Source organism: Lepisosteus platostomus, chromosome 9 (genome assembly GCF_059453375.1).
Source record: "Lepisosteus platostomus isolate fLepPlt1 chromosome 9, fLepPlt1.hap1, whole genome shotgun sequence".
Taxonomy (NCBI): domain Eukaryota; kingdom Metazoa; phylum Chordata; class Actinopteri; order Semionotiformes; family Lepisosteidae; genus Lepisosteus; species Lepisosteus platostomus.
In genome coordinates this window covers 62,996,535-63,012,461 of record NC_142619.1, presented here as the reverse complement: position 1 = coordinate 63,012,461, position 15,927 = coordinate 62,996,535, and the positions used below count along the sequence as shown (strand labels likewise).

The following is a 15,927-nucleotide window of genomic DNA, read 5'->3' as shown; positions in this document are numbered from 1 at the left end:
GTGGACATCTTCAGTATAAACAGGAAAAGAAAAATTAGAGGACATGAGTGGAAACTATATGAGAGTGCATTTAGTACAGAAAAGAAAATACTTCTTTGCACAAAGTGTTGTGGGAATCTGTAACAAGCAGTAGGAAGCAGGAGGATGAGAACCTTGGATCATTATCCGCTAATTACTAAACTGGCTAGATGAACTGAGAAGTCTTGTCTTGTTTGTAATCTTATTTTATTATGTACTGAACCAGTGATTGCATAAATGAAATCTTAAAAACAGTTTTATGATTCATACACATAATACGATTGTATATCCTGGTGGATGAATTAAACAATTTAAAGCCTTGAAGGTTTTGTAAATCTGTTATGCGACTCTTGATCAGATGTGTAAGAGAAGTTAAGAATGATCATCCGTTTAATAAGAAGAATAAAATAGCCCAGATGTCATCACCACCATTTTGCAATGTTGGTGTTCTCAACAGGACTACAACAGAAGCATTATTCCTCCACATCTTGAACACTGCTCAAGAACAGCTGATCAGCTGTGCTTTAAAACCCTCAACATAAGTGCTGAGATTTAGGTATGTCTCACATTGGTGGCTTAAAAAGACAGAGCTCTGTATTCACTGTGCAGAAATAGGCACTGGGCTTAGCCATGAGCTCAAATGTCATGTTGACACCAAAGCAGATTGCCATCTGCAGCCAGCCTGACTCACCACCAGCAGCAGCCAAATGCTGGCTTGGTGTCTGGGAATTTCGATTGCTTTCTAATCACAACTTTATTTTAATTGATGCTGTGAGCAATATAACTATTTCACTGCCAGCACAAATTCTCTGCAAACTCCAAACCAAGGCTGTGTGCACCGTGTGGTTAGTTAAAAATTATATTCTGTCTAATGACATACTTTCTAAATTTAAGTTTTGGTGTCTAATGGATCCTTGATCATGAGAAGTGGCTGTATTATTATTAATACAGACAGTTCTGTATTATTATTCTGTAATATTGTTTAAGATGCCGTCTTAAGGCTTAATATGCATTATATTATAAGAAAACTTGCTAGTGAAAGAAGGCCATTTGATCAATATACCACCTGTTTGTTTGCTTCTGTCCAGAGTCTATCCTGACAAGCAATAGGTGCAAGGCAGGGTACACCCTGGATGGGACGCCAGTCCATTGCAGGGCACACACAGACACAAACATGCATACACTCATACCAGGGCCAGTTTTCCCAGAAGCCAATCAACCTACAGGACAAATACTGTCCATATATCTTGGGACTGTGGGATGAAACCAGAGCACCTGGAGGAAACCCATGTAAACACATATGGTGGAGTGGTGGCACTGTGGCTCAGGATCTGCGCCTGTGGCTGGAAGGCTGCCGGTTCGTATCCCGTGGCCAGCAGAGGAATCCTACTCCATCAGACCCCTGAGCAAGGCCCTTAACCCCAACTACTCCAGGGGCACCGTATAATGGCTGACCTTGTGCTCTGACCCCAGGCATCTCTCCCTGTCTGTGTGTCTCATGGAGAGCAAGCTGGGGTCTGCGAAAAGACAAATTCCTAATGCAAGAAAATGTATATGGCCAATAAAGTGATCTTATCCTATCACACAAACTCTACACAGATAGCACCCCAGGTCTGGAATTGAACCCAGGGCCCCAGTGCTGTGCCAACCGCTTGCTTTTTTTCCCGTAGATAATTGATTCACAAGAAATCATCCAGTGGTCTTTTGAAAGAAGTCAGGGTATTGGCTTCAACAAATGTCAGATTGTTGTTTCATACTTCGACCACCCTTTGTGTATGAAAGGGTCCCCTGTACTCTGTCTTAAACGCATTTCCATCTAGTTCCCACTTCAGTCTCCTCTGATTCTTGTTTTGCTGATGCTTCCGATGAATCCATAGGATCGAGTTTGTGCTTTTGTCAAAACTGTTCTACTGTTCTAGGCAATGTGGGAAAGCAAATAAAAAGCAAATAACATATTGCTTCATATAAAAGCATAGACTTTAACTCAAGGCATGCTAAAATTGTATGACACGCTAGTCGTCATTTATAATATTGTGTACAACATTTGTCACCACAAGATAGATAAGAACCTGCTGCTGTGGAATCAGTCCAGAGAAGTGTAACCATGTGCAGTACATACCAGGGGCTAAGCGAATGACCTATGTTGACAGTCCAATAAACTGAACCTTATTAGTCAATAATTGGGAACTTGATACAAGGAAATGATAAAACGCACCAGAATGACCGAGGGATCATGAACCAGAGAGCACAAGTGGAAACTACGTGGAAGAACGTTGAAAACCAAAAACGATATTTCTTAACCGGAAAGGATGTGGTAGTCTGGAACAAACTGAGGTCCTGCTGTTAAAACTGGTATCCTGGCTTCTTTCAGGAAATGGCTGGATAAGATCCTTGGAGAAATTTACTACTAACTACCAGACAGGCCAGATACATAACATTCAGTGTTGTTGTTTTTCTGAGTCTCCATATCTGCACATGCTATCGGTAGCTGTTGTCTAAGTACTGTATATGCTTCCCCACAGACAACCCACTATCTCTCTCTCCATCTCCATCTCGCTCATACTGTGCACTCATTTGTGTGAAGCAAGCACTTTGCGGTGTCTTCACGGCTCAACAACAGGAAACAGCTGAGCCATTCTGAACATATGTTGGGTTTTCAGTTAGCACAGAACAAAAGCAACACAGCAGCAACAACAACAACCAGGTATCAGCTGACTTGCAGCATCATTTACTAGCAGTCAGCTGGAAATAGATCTTAAAGCCACTTTGCAGGACCTTCAGTTCCTCCTCAATCTCTGCTGCCATCACAGACTCAGACTCGGGCTGAGAGAGCCGGACTCCATTCAGGAAACAGCTATATCATTTACAACAACGTTATTTTCTTATTTTAGATACAATTCACTGTAATAACTCCAACTTTATTGGACACTCCAAATCCTAAACTCCAAAATGTCAATCTTGAACATCTCTCTGATATTTTATTGTTTTTTTTTCCACAAGCATACTTTCTGTGTGAAAATCTTATCAGGTACCTGATTAGTGTACCTTAATAAATTATACCACATGTATAGATAACAGAAACAGATAGGAACCAAAAAGTTAGTGAGGATTTTGAGAAAAGGATCCAATAATAATAATAATCAATTTAATGTATTTTACTGTCTAAACAGGATACATCCAATACAATAATGAAATCGTTTTTTTATTAAGTCTGAAAAGCTTATGAACATATTTTATTAATTTTAAGTTGATGAAAATACTGGAATCATTCAGTGGATAAAGTGCTGTCTCAAGAAACACAAATAAATGATGCTGTTGAAGCCACTGTAATATTCTTTTTGTGAAGTAGCAGACAAGTGAAAGTACTTAAATGTTTAAATCATAATTATTTCATTTCTTGATAGTTAGTTTCTTGAGCATCTTATGTCCCATTGTCTTTTGTACCTTTCTTTCGATTTTAGATTTTGTTTTTCAGTTTCTCCATTGTAGCTGCTCTGGTGTTGAGTCATCTCTTCCAAACACGTTTAGAAAGTCAAATCTGAGGAAACAAGGCTCTGGCCCAACAATACCAGCAGCCTTTGGCACAGATTTATAAAATAATCACATATGAGAGGATAGTATAGCTTCTTGGCCTTCACCAAACATCAAATTCCAAAAACACTTTTATAATAAACAAACCAAAAGATAGATGAAACAAACATTTTAATTGTATGACACCAGAATGGCAGTGCAATCAGGCATCATCCCAGGTTATTTAGCTATGAAAGCTAACTGACACACACAGAAGCCATTTGAGTTGACTTTATCAATGACTTTGATGATTTTGAATACGTGAATCAGGTCTTCTCATAGTATTCTCTGTTAAAGTTAATATATATATATTATTATAGCCTGTCAGTAAAGGACATTCCATTAAATCTAGTAGATCTTTTCTGAACTGATTCTGTTGCATTATAGAAGTTAAGTAACATAAAATCCCCTGATTAATATTCTATACCTTTACTATACATCCCGACATACTATATGCCTTTTACTGCTTCCCTACATTACCTACAGTCGGAGAAAAATGTGCCAACATAAAAACCTGTTGTCCACATGGTTAGGATCAGTGGTAGAAGATAACGCACTCTCCTTAATCACCCTGCATCAAGAATGGGCAATCCTGGACCTGGAGAGTCAGTGTATTTGCAGGTTTTCATTCCAACTCATCTCTTAACAGACTTTTAGCAGTTCAGACACATCCTAATTAATAAGACAGGGAGACAAAACTAATTGAAACATATTTGGCGTAACTGCCCTTGGCGAGGGAACGGCAGCCTGCCCTTGAAGACTGGACCGCCCTTTCTTCATGAGGAATGAGCCAGGGAGCTGCTGTCAGGGTGAGTAAGGGGGTCTGCGAGGGAGAAGTGGGGGTGACTCAGGGGGTATCTGTGAGGGTGAGTGAGGGAGGCAGAAGCACAAATAGGAGGAGAGATATTATGAGTAGGATTATGGGATCTGGAATTTCACCTCCTTCTTAGGGGGAGAGATATTAGATGTAGGATTATAGGATCTGGAATTTCACCTCCTTCTTAGGGGGAGAGATATTAGATGTAGGATTATAGGATCTGGAATTTCACTTCCTCTTTATGTTTTAAAAACATCGTAAATCAGCTCATTATTGGATTGATGGGGTTAATTTAACCACTTCTTCCAGCTCTTCAGATGCTTCTACTTTGAGGGGATCTAGATAACCTGCAGACACACTGACCAGCCTTGCAGGACCAGGACCGGACACCCCCACTGGACATGTACATTGTCATGTTCTATTCTATGTCTAAAGCTACACTATCCTGTGATTTTGTTTCTCTTTATTTGATTCTACTTAAGTGAAAATAACTCTCAGCAACTGCTCTGTAAGGCAGAGGCATTTCTAAGACTTTCTCAGACCAAAAATTGATTTTAAGAAAAATAAATAAAACAAGAGAAAAGTGAAAAGACAGACTGCTTCCTGATTAATGTTCGCTAGATCACCTACAAGGAAGAATGTCTAAATGACAAATAATCAAGATGCACTGAGGAAGACAAGTGATAAAACCATTAGAGAAATGTGATCATAATATGGTAGGCTTTAAAATATACTTTTTTAGTGTACATGCATCTTCTAGCCGCTTTTGCAAATTCAGGATTGTGGAGGAGCCAGAACCTATTTTAGCAAGCAGCTGACGCAAAGCTCACCAATCCATTGCAGGGCAGACGCACAGACACACCAGGGCCAATTTTCTCAGAAGCAAATTAACCTACTAGTATGTTTCTGGAACTGTGGGAGGAAAATCCTACAAACACGGGGAGAACAAACGAACTCCACACAGATAGCAATCCAGGTCCAGAACTTAACCTAGGACAACAGGTAGCAATGTTAACCACTGTGCCACCGGACTGCCTGTACCTGTACATATAGAGTCCAGATCAAAGGTTTGCTATTTCTAGAAGGCAGCTTGTGAAGGACTAAAGAAAGTTACCCTCCTCCGTGAAGACTGACAATTAATTTTTAGCCTTATTTACATTTTTGGTTCATTGTGCAACTTGGGGAGGTAGATATTTATTGTATATGTTAAAACCACTTTCAAGAGTTTTAAAATGGCAAACCGTTCCTCTCTCCTTCTTGAACAGAGACAAGATCAAGGTGATGCGTGTTCAGCAGACTAATGACAATGGCCTCAGGCTACTGAACGACATCACAGAAGAGGACACAATTGATTTTTGCGGCCTCTTTCCCTTTGTAGTCCCTCTCTCTGTGTCAGGAGCCAAGAGGGGCTCGGCTACGATTGTTTCGCCCGCAGTATTGTTGTGAAGAGAAGAGAACTGCATAAACCAGACGGAGTAAAAGTCCAAATCTATTCAAAAGAATCTCAAACGAATGAAAACAATTTTCAGGCCTAGAAGCGTTACATTAGCTTTCAGGGAAAAAAAACCCTGGCAGCAACACCTGAAAAACACTGTAATTAAGACAGCTGCAAAGCTTTAAGTTATTTTGCATAACTGCCACCCCAGTTTAACTGGATTTCGTGACATTGCCAGGGCATGCCTGCTTAAAAAGCAGCTTGATTTGGGCTTGACTACAGACGCTTTAATAGCACAAAACCAAAGACAGAAGGTACCTACCGTATGTCAGGTCATGATCCTTCCACACAATTCAGTGCAAAATGTATTTTCCTTGGGAAATTCTTTTTTTAATTTTATAATCTCCATTAAAAAAAGTCAAATTATTTTACTTATTTTCACATTTTGAATCAGTCGTATTCGTGTGCGAGATTTCAGGACTCTCGTGCCAATCTAAATTATAGTAATGTCTGTGTGTCTATGACTATGTTACACAATGGATTTGAAATGTGACTGCACTCATTTTCCTCTGAAACATTTTTAAGGGAATACAATTGTTTTCATTTTTTTTCCTGCTGTTTTGCTAGGAATCTCACACACTGCTTTGCTTTTTCAAGAAAATAAAACTTCCTTTTTTAAATGTCACTGAAATGAGTCACTGAAAATAAATTAACATTCAAGAGACACATTTTCATTTATTGTACAATTCATATTTATTACGACACTGCCACTCAAGGTGTAAAGGTTTAAGCTGAATTGTGTTTTTGTAGAAAAGGCAACTTGAGAGGCAGATTCGTTTCATCTATTTAAATCTTGAAACCTGATCTGAAAATCTGGATTCAGGATAAACGGATATATTAACATTCTACAGTTTTGTTCATTACATTATTTTAAGATTGGTTAGAATGGTTATTGAAAAAAGGTTCTGAAATCCACTCTGACTCCGGTTATATTTCAGGGGTTACAAAGTTTGGTTTTAGTGGATACCTGTCCTTTGCGTTTTTTATTCCACAGGATTTCTTATTTGAAATGTTTTTGAGGCAGATATTTGCCATTGCTTTTAGCTCCTAAAAGTTGATTGGGTTCTGTAATTATCAAAGTTGTAGCAATTTCTGAGGTTCAGAACCACCATCATCATTGTTTTGCCCTAAAGTAACAATTTGGACCTTTGGAGAAGGGGATTCACCGCTGTAGCATTTGATCCAGTCACTGGTACTGTTTTTTTTTATTTTCTTCCAGCTGATGCAAAGGTCATAACTGTGAACCAAGTTCATCTAAGATTGTTTTAAATTAGGAGCTTACAAAAAGAATAGTCACACATTGAAAATACTCAGTGTGAATAAAATTCAGAACTATTTTGTCGATAGGGCGATTGCCATGCAGACAGCAAGTACACTCTAGGGAGTGAGAATTCCATCATCGAGAAAAGACCATGCCTTAAGGATGACTTTAATGGTGTTACCTCCACCTAACCAACCTCTTGTGATTCCTTCCGTATGACTTATTCAACAATTGTCAAAGAGACGCAGATGTGGGAATTGGCAGAAGACCTCAGTATACAGGAGAAATTCTTCCATGTTAATGTTCAGCTGTTTTAGCCTGGTCACAATGAATCATGTCAAGTTTCACACTCGGGACCTGTGTTTTCCACAAAACCCAGCTGTATCTGCAACTAACTTTTGCTGTGCAGAAACAGCCCATTGGGGGTCCCTCAATGTGACAATCTCGTTATTTAATCATTGCATATGGTTGACTGGCTCTGGTCAGATCACAGGTGCTTCCTGTCAGTTAGTAGTTTGGCTGGAGAAATGGTGAACAGATGGACCCTGTACACCCTAGCATTTTCACATTGCGAGATTCCTGCTGTCAACATTCCCAGAACACATTCAGTGGTCTCACTGAGCTGCACAGCGTAAAGTCCGATTACCCACATATTTTATGATGTGAAAATAAAAAGGTTTCACCTTACAAGACATCAATAACATACTCTACATAATATCTAAAGTATCAGTATTGGATCAAATTTTAATATACTGGCACTGAAGTTCTACAGCGGTTATGACAGTTAAAAAGTAATGAATCAGCAGGGCCCGAGGCCATTTTCCCCAAATGAACCTCCTAGCTGGAATATTTAACTTACTTAGCATGGAAGCTGTCGCCAACAATTCTGAGAATGAATATGGAAAACCAGTTCATAAAGAGGGCAACATACCTGAACCAAAAAAACTACTGACCAATCTGCTTACTTCAGTTACTGCCAAACTTATACAAATTATAGTTACAGCAAAATTAGACTAACTTAGAAAATAATGGCATTTTAAGTGACAGCCAACAGGGATGTTGTTAAAATTGTATAATACTGTACTAAGACTTCATTTAGAACTCCATGTGACCACGTTACCTAAAAAGAGTGCGGTTTTGAAATTAGTCAATAGAAAAGCAAACTGATATAATCCTGGGCTTAAATGTTGCACACAGACACCCTATAAAGACCTGAATCTTTGTAGAGTGCAAGCTGGTCTTCGTCTTCAACGGCAAAGACCAACAAGGCCAGATTCATGATTGCAAAATGCACCAAGCTGACTTCTGAATTCTGAAGGTTGACTCAACTGAATGGACTTCACAGAATCAACAGTGAATACAAATCACAGAATACCAGTATAAACTACATGGAAATGCATCTAAAACTGAGAACAGGAGACAGATTTTTATTTATTTTTTTATACAAGAGGTCGTGAAAGACTGGAACAAGCTACTGAGCTAAGTTACTGAGTTTCCTCAGGAAATAGCTAGATGAGATACTTGCTTCAATTACCTACGAGCAACCACACTGGATAGATGTGCAAAATGGACTCCTCTCATTTGTATCCTAGGTTTTCAAAAGGTCTGAAGTATTCTTCAGAGAAGCAAAAAGGACTGTAAACGACCTGGTATTAAATGTTTTCAGAATGCTTTTGATGTTATATATCCACAAGGACAAAATGACCCCTTCAGAGTGGATAAAAAGTGTGGGTTAAAAAAAAAAGATCAGATGCACCACAAAAATGCGAAGATATGAAAGTTTTATTACAGAGGAAAAAAATCTCTTCCAAAATATAGAAATCTGTACAACTTTCTCACAATTTACATTGAACTGTACAAATTTACAGCAGTTCACAACATATCTAAGAAAATAAAAACAGACAGTTCACAAGGAAGAAATGCTTTGTCTTAACTAGTTTAGTTTAAAAAAAAAACAGACAAGATTCAAAGATCATGAAAATTACCCAGATTTACCAAAATAACTTACTTTGGTCCTTGCTAGCACAATGCATTGACAACATTGGCCCCTATGGCTTGAGTTTGGCAACATCTCAAAAATCAGGTTACAGAGCACTTGAAATGAGTAGGTGGTATATGCCATGACCTCTACATCCAAAAGTGAAACCGACATAACTCTACAACCATACACAACTGCATTAATACTTTTTAATGTACATTTAGGAAAGATGGACAGGTTAAACCTTTTACCATAAATGAAAATACATTATGCCTGTTAAGAGCCCTGTCAAGATATTTTTAGGTCTCAATTCGGAATGGATAGCATGTTTGCATATTCATGGTCAATAAACCAATGCGTTTATAACAGTCCACATTTAAATTTTATATTAATCAGTTATAAATCCCTACTATATTCAACTTGAGCAGGTTAACAATGTAAAGTAAAAGTGATTTAACATTTACAGATGTAAGAAAAAAATCTCCAAAAGAAAATTAATCCCATAATAACAGCACTAAAGCAAGTGTCCAATATAGATTTCTTTAAAAGTCCCCCCCCCCCCCATTTGGATCTGTAGCCTACAACTTATGCTACTTGTGCCATCTTTTCTGTCACCATTTAAGGCAGGCTGTAGCACAGGCTTCAGTAGGAGTATTGTCTTGAACACAGGACTAATAATCACAGGTACGGAAACATTTGCCACTGACTGCTGAAGTCATTGTTAGAAACTTCGAAAAGTACCCAAAACCCAACTTGTTGCTATAGCGTTTTTCCTAGAGATCCCAGTTTCACATTGGTTATTGCAGACATTTTTATATTATATTAAGAGGGAAAAGAACAAGCTCAGTGCCTGCTGAATGCTCACTACAATCAGTGCAGTTATAAGAAAAGCCAGGTCATAGCTGCCCTTATCTGGCCAAAGGCTGACACTTCTGACCAAGGGGTGTGGAATGTGGCACCATACATTCTGTCCGAGAATTCACAGTCTAAACAGATGCACTTCAGCGACAGAAGAAGACCAAACACCTTCATTAATGTCTCAAAGGGGCCCAGGGCTCACATTAGTGTAGCCACCCAGCGAAACAGTGAAATAAAATGAGGAAAACAGCCCTCACAAATATAGCTCTTCATGCACCTCCTACACAAATTTGTCCCGCACATGACAGTGACTCAGAAGTGTGATGAAACCCTGGAGCCTGGCTCTCTGCCAGCCCCTCCTCTCTGCTCTCACTGGTGCCTGAACAAGGCAGCCTGAGAACACAGCCCACTGTTAAAGAAACCCTGCAGCAGGAGCCCCTTCTACTGCACTCAACCCCCAGCTCTCTCCTACCCCGAGTGCATGCACAGGAAGAAGAGAGTTGTGTACAGCACTGACTGAAAACATCCTGCTTTCGTGGCAATTTGACTTTAAACTTTCCTGCAGCACCTCAAACAATCACTCCACTACAAGAGCTCTACCCCGTGAAAAGCCAATCTCTGTGTATCTCGCAGGGAGAGGAGGAGTTTATTTCAAATTGGAAACAGAGGAATATTAAGCAAAACAGAAACCCTAAAATACAACTAAATCCCCAACTAGAAGGAACAATACAACAAATTTACGAATGGATTGTATAGTAATAGTAAGTTGTTTTGTCAAGCCTGGCCCATTTTCCTAAGTAAAAGGTAAAGGTTAAAACAATTCTACTATATGGAAGGTAAGGACTACTAACCTGTTCCACAGTCTGGAGGTCCAAGTGCACTCAAGTAACCATAACACTTCACTCTACCCGGGTTAAGGGGAACACCAACACACAAAGAGGTGGGAGATGCACACTGGACTTCTGAACTAGATTTAAAATCAGGGTTACAGGTATGCTGACATACGGGCATGAAAAGAACTGGTATTAAATCTCAGAGTAACAGAACTGCTGAAAAATGCACCATCTTCATAAATCATGGCAGAATTTAATCTATAGCAATCTTATATACACAAGGAACATTTCTGATTGACAGTATTCTGTAACTAAAGACAAAAGCGAAGTCCAATTTGTCCCAGGTACAAATGACCATCTGTGGTTTACGTACTGCACAGGAAAAAGAGGTTCTTCAATGACTAGTTGAAGCATCTAGGAGCGATGGGGTCACTCTCTGACCACAGTACAGAATACCTGCAGGATTTTTAAACCCGTTTTCTTTAAAAAATAGATTTCTCGACAAATAAAGGTATAGCAATATGCTGCAATGAATTCCTTACAAAAGACGACGTACCAAAGTGCAAAGTCTACAATTGTGGCAATTAGGCAATACCCCCCCACCCCCCCTCAACACCACGAAAGCTGCATCTTAGATCTTCATAGCTGCACCACGAGAGTCCATGATCCTCTCCCCAAGGGAGCCCTCAGAAAGTCACAAAACCTCCGAGTTCTCTTCAGCTGGCATCTCCCCCGTCAGGCGGAGCCGCTAGCCGGACACCGTCATCATGGCGTAGGATTTGGAGGGACTGGCCCCTCCCAGCAGCAGCTCCTCCTTGCAGCTGATCCGACTGTCCGCCATGGCCAGTCCGCCGCCTGCGGGGCCCTGGGCGCCGCTGCCACCGGCCGGCGGCGACTCGTAGAGCACGCAGATCGACCCGTCTTCCCCGATGCGGTAGGACACCTCAAAGGGGTCCACCCAGAGCGTGAGCTCGCTGGGCAGGAGCCGGAAGAGCTGCTGCGCGCTGAGCCCGACCCGCTGGCCCGCCCTGCCCACCAGTGGGTCCATCTTGTGGTTGATGCGGATGCAGCGGTAGCCGGAGCCCTTGCAGGGCCTGTCGGGGAACCAGTGGTGCTTGTACTGCTCTGTGAAGAGAGGAGAGGAGACGCTCTTGATCGGGATAACGCTGCCCGCCCAGTTACTGCTGCCACACGAGGAAAATAAAGCCAGCTCTCTCCGCCCCACACCTTGAATGTTATTAATTAAATCTGAACAAGAATCTTCACAGGTCTTCAGCGGCAGAGGACACCGCAGGCAATTCCTTTTGGACTTCTGAATCAGGTTAAAGGTTGAATTCGCAACTTTGTTTTGTGGTCGTAGGTACAAAAACTCCCCATTTTTTAAAAATCAATTTCAGTTGCGACTCATTTTACCACGACGGGATACTGCAAAAACACACAGCAAACAAGGACTGTCTGAGCTGGCTTTCGTCTATAAGAGAGGTGAGCAATGGTGCTTTCATCAGGTATGAGAAAGCCCACGTGCATTTTTAACAGAGCGCATGTCCAGAAAGAACGCAATGATTAAATTCCCCAAGCCTGACTCTCTTATACATGTCTTAAAGTGATTTCTGATTAAGTACAAATAGTTTTTTATTTACTGATAGCCTGCCAACTGCACTGGAAAGCGATATACAATAATACAAATGAAACTTATATACAAGAATAAAAACTACACAAGCATAACTACAGAAACACACTACAATTTGAAAGAATTTGCACTGAATGTACACCTGCCAGTTAGCCCTGACAAGAGAGGGCTAACTGTGACTAACACAGAAAGCATAAATTAAAAAGGGAGCTCCTCATCTCGAATGGAAACCGTTCGCCTACTGCCTGAAACTCTCACCATGGATTGTCTTCACAGACATGCACCCCTGTGAGCAATACAGTCTTTACTGGGCCTTTGCTGCTGGCTGCACCTTCGGAAACCAACCTCGAAAACCGAACTACCAGAAAGGCAAAGGCTGCACTGAATTCCAGGAACTCCTTTAGGGAGCAGTAACGCCTTTCAAAAAATTAATCTCACTGTACAACGACCCCAAAAGAAAATATGCTACATTTTTTACAAAGGGTCAAAGCCTATACATCTAAACACCACACAGATAAACAGTCAGTCCATAAACGCGTCTGTAAATAACGCTAATACTAACAGGGTGCAAACTGCTCCAGGCAAATTGTGTACTACATTTCAGAGAACCGTTTAAAAAAACGTATCTAGGTACATTAAGCTCGTCTTAAAGGTTTGGAGGGAGGGTGGCTTGATTTCTGCCGACGAAGCAGTTTACAGACGGGATCACAACTTTTCTACTTATCTGCGCAATCGAGGAGACATGAGCGGAAGCACAGGGTTCCGCGTTCGTGTGATCAATATTATTAACCCTAACCCTCCTGCCGCGGCCTCTGGGCTCATTTGTCAATCCTAAACACATATAAGCTTGCTACACGTTCAAGAGCGGGGTGAAAACGGGGCGGCTTTCTGTAGAAGTCTTCAAACAATCAAGGCGGCCGAAAATGTCCCCTAATGCCAGGTTACGATAAATATGGCCGAGCTTGCTCGGGACACTTGTGCCAGCGAAACCGAGCAACCTTCTGAAACAAAAATCAAAGTAGCTTGAGCCTGAGCTGGGAATTCAGTTTCACGCGTTATTACATTTCGATTTCGTAATCAGGAAAAACCCACCGCAGCGGCTAAATAAACTCATGCGTCATCAATTTAGCCTCTAGTTTCATTCCAGTTTCTCGGTCCTCCGTCGATTCTGAAATAAACACCTGATGCGACACAACAAGCTGCTCGGCTCGGGGCACAGGCTAATTCAGCAATTACAGCAATATAACAACGACATCCCGCAGTCTCTCCAGAGCTGTATAGCTCACAACCGTGAAATTACAGTGAGGAAAAAAAAACATTGCCGTAATATTAATCCACTTCTCTTATTTCCAGATCAAACACAAAATGGCCAGTCGCGTCTTAACCATAGAGAAACTCTGGTAAATAAAGGGCTACTTAAACAATAACCTGACATTTTAATTCTTAAAAACTGCTTCCGTCTGGATTATTAAAAGGGTCCTCCGGTACTATTAAACCTCCTTGTTTTAGATTTTGTCAATCGGTGAGCTAAGTATTGACGGAATTGTCAATCCAGTCTCACTAGTATTCACAAAGAAAAAGTAACATCTATGATCGACGGTTCATTTTTATAACTTCTGCTCCTTTCTGGTCTGGTCTGCTGGTCCGGAAGCAGCGCACCGAGCCCGCCCCGGCTCCGGAGAGACACTGCACCGCCACAGCCCGGGCCGAGCCGGGGCGACCGGGACGGACGGACACGCACACGGTGGACCACAACGTGGTTGTGCGCTGTTCCCGGGGGGACGGGCCGGGCCTCCACTGCTGCAGGCACCGCTGACACTACCACTATCCACACGGGCGAACCGCAAAGCAGGCTTGACTCGGACTCCACCGACAAGCTCGGCGCCGCGCCGTCTCCCTGCGGCAGTGGACGCGCCACGTCGGCGTGGCTTGTGCGCCGGAGAGCCGAGCCCCGGGCCCGGTTCGGTCCGGATCCGGCCCGGCCCGGCCCTTACCCGCCAGCAGGTCCTGCAGGCTCTGGCTGAAGGTCTGCAGCTGCCGGTCGCTCACGAGCCCCCGGGCGCGCAGCAGGTGCGACAGGAAGCTCGCGGCCGCGCTGATCTCCGGCAGCATGCTGGCCCGCGCGCACAGGGGGTGCATCAGGAGCGGAGGCGCCGTCCCGGGTTCACTGGGACCCCGTCCTCTCCAAGCCGAGCGCAGGTCCTCTTCCTGCTACCGCTGTCCTCTCCAAGCCGAGCGCAGGTCCTCCTCCTCCTGCTGCTGTCCGAGAGCGGGTTGCACCGCGCAGGGCACTTATTTCCCGAGGTTGGAAAGTTTGCCAGGGAGATCATGCGCGGAACGGGGTCGCTGTGTTGGTAAACAGAAGACTCGGGCTTGCAGGGCAGGCTGCTTTATAGTGGCCGGCCCCCGGCCCTGACGTCCCGCAACAGCTGGGCGGCCAAGCCTATCCGGGCAGCGCAGGGAGAGACGCCACGACGAGAGGCGGAGCTGTAGTGAGCATTGCGTCTTCTATCCCAAAATAAACCGTGAGCTGGCGGGTGGGGATTAATGCTGCGCCGCGGGTCAGCAGGGAGCGGGCTGTCCGGCCATGTTGTGGTTGTTCACCGATAACCTGTTTTCTTCCTAGCAACGATCGGCCGAGTTTCTTAAACTAACTAGCTGTCCGGCCATGTTGTTATTCACCGATAACCTGCTTTCTTCCCAGCAGCCATCGGCCGAGTTTCTTTAACTAGCGACTGAGAAAAAAAACACCAAAACAAATACGCCACACGAAAAGAATGCTCTCCTGTCGTTTACAAACAGCGATTTCCTGATATTCGATGTTACCCGGCTGCTTCTCCGATTTCCCTACGAGACAATGGCGATGAAATTCAGTGACATACAGTATACACGCCAGACATAAGCCTATCGTTGTGTCTCAGTTTTCTACGATCAAATATGTCTCTGGTCTATATGCGTTTTAGCAAACGAAATACGTGCATTCTACATATGCAAATGGCATTAAAATTATACCTCAAGGGCGAGCTGTAACATTCTTTTGTATTATCTTTTAGGTAATAGACTTTAGATTATGAGATCTAAATTTATTTTTTATATGTATATGTGTACTTTCTAAAATTCAGAAACATATTCTGATCTGTTGATCTGTGTTAAATGTGAGTGATAAATGTTTGTCCCTTTGATAAATGCTTTCCCAGTGTATTCATGAATTCCTAATTAAAGTAGTACACACAGAACGAGCTGAATGTCAAAAGGCTTCACGGGACCCGGAGATAATAGAAATTGAATATGTATGGACAGTATGTGGGCCGATGAATGGGACAGACGTCACAGACCTTCTTTGTGAAAGGACTGAGTGAAATTAACATAATTTCAACATAACATTCGACATAAACAGCATTAAACGTCTGTAAAGCAAAAATAAAAAAAAACAAGATGTCGTCAACGCAGAGCATCAGCGTATTTCA

General features: G+C 42.2%; 1 protein-coding gene and 1 long non-coding RNA gene across 2 annotated transcripts; one reads left to right on the top strand and one right to left on the bottom strand.

The window, feature by feature from the left end:
• The first annotated feature begins 1,353 nt into the window (after positions 1-1,353).
• LOC148655462 (uncharacterized) lies at positions 1,354-6,650 on the top strand. Its single transcript, XR_015941288.1, has 3 exons — positions 1,354-4,397; positions 4,715-4,808; positions 5,671-6,650. It is a non-coding gene; the product is annotated as an uncharacterized LOC148655462 (long non-coding RNA).
• Positions 6,651-8,925: 2,275 nt separating this feature from the next.
• Positions 8,926-14,843, bottom strand: LOC148655461 (protein BTG1-like). The gene is made up of 2 exons (XM_088646138.1): positions 14,455-14,843; positions 8,926-11,955 (listed from the first exon to the last, which is right to left on the bottom strand). The coding sequence occupies exons 1-2, from the start codon at positions 14,597-14,599 to the stop codon at positions 11,579-11,581; spliced, it is 522 nt and encodes a 173-aa protein (XP_088502264.1). The 5' UTR covers positions 14,600-14,843; the 3' UTR covers positions 8,926-11,578.
• Between the last annotated feature and the right edge of the window lie 1,084 nt (positions 14,844-15,927).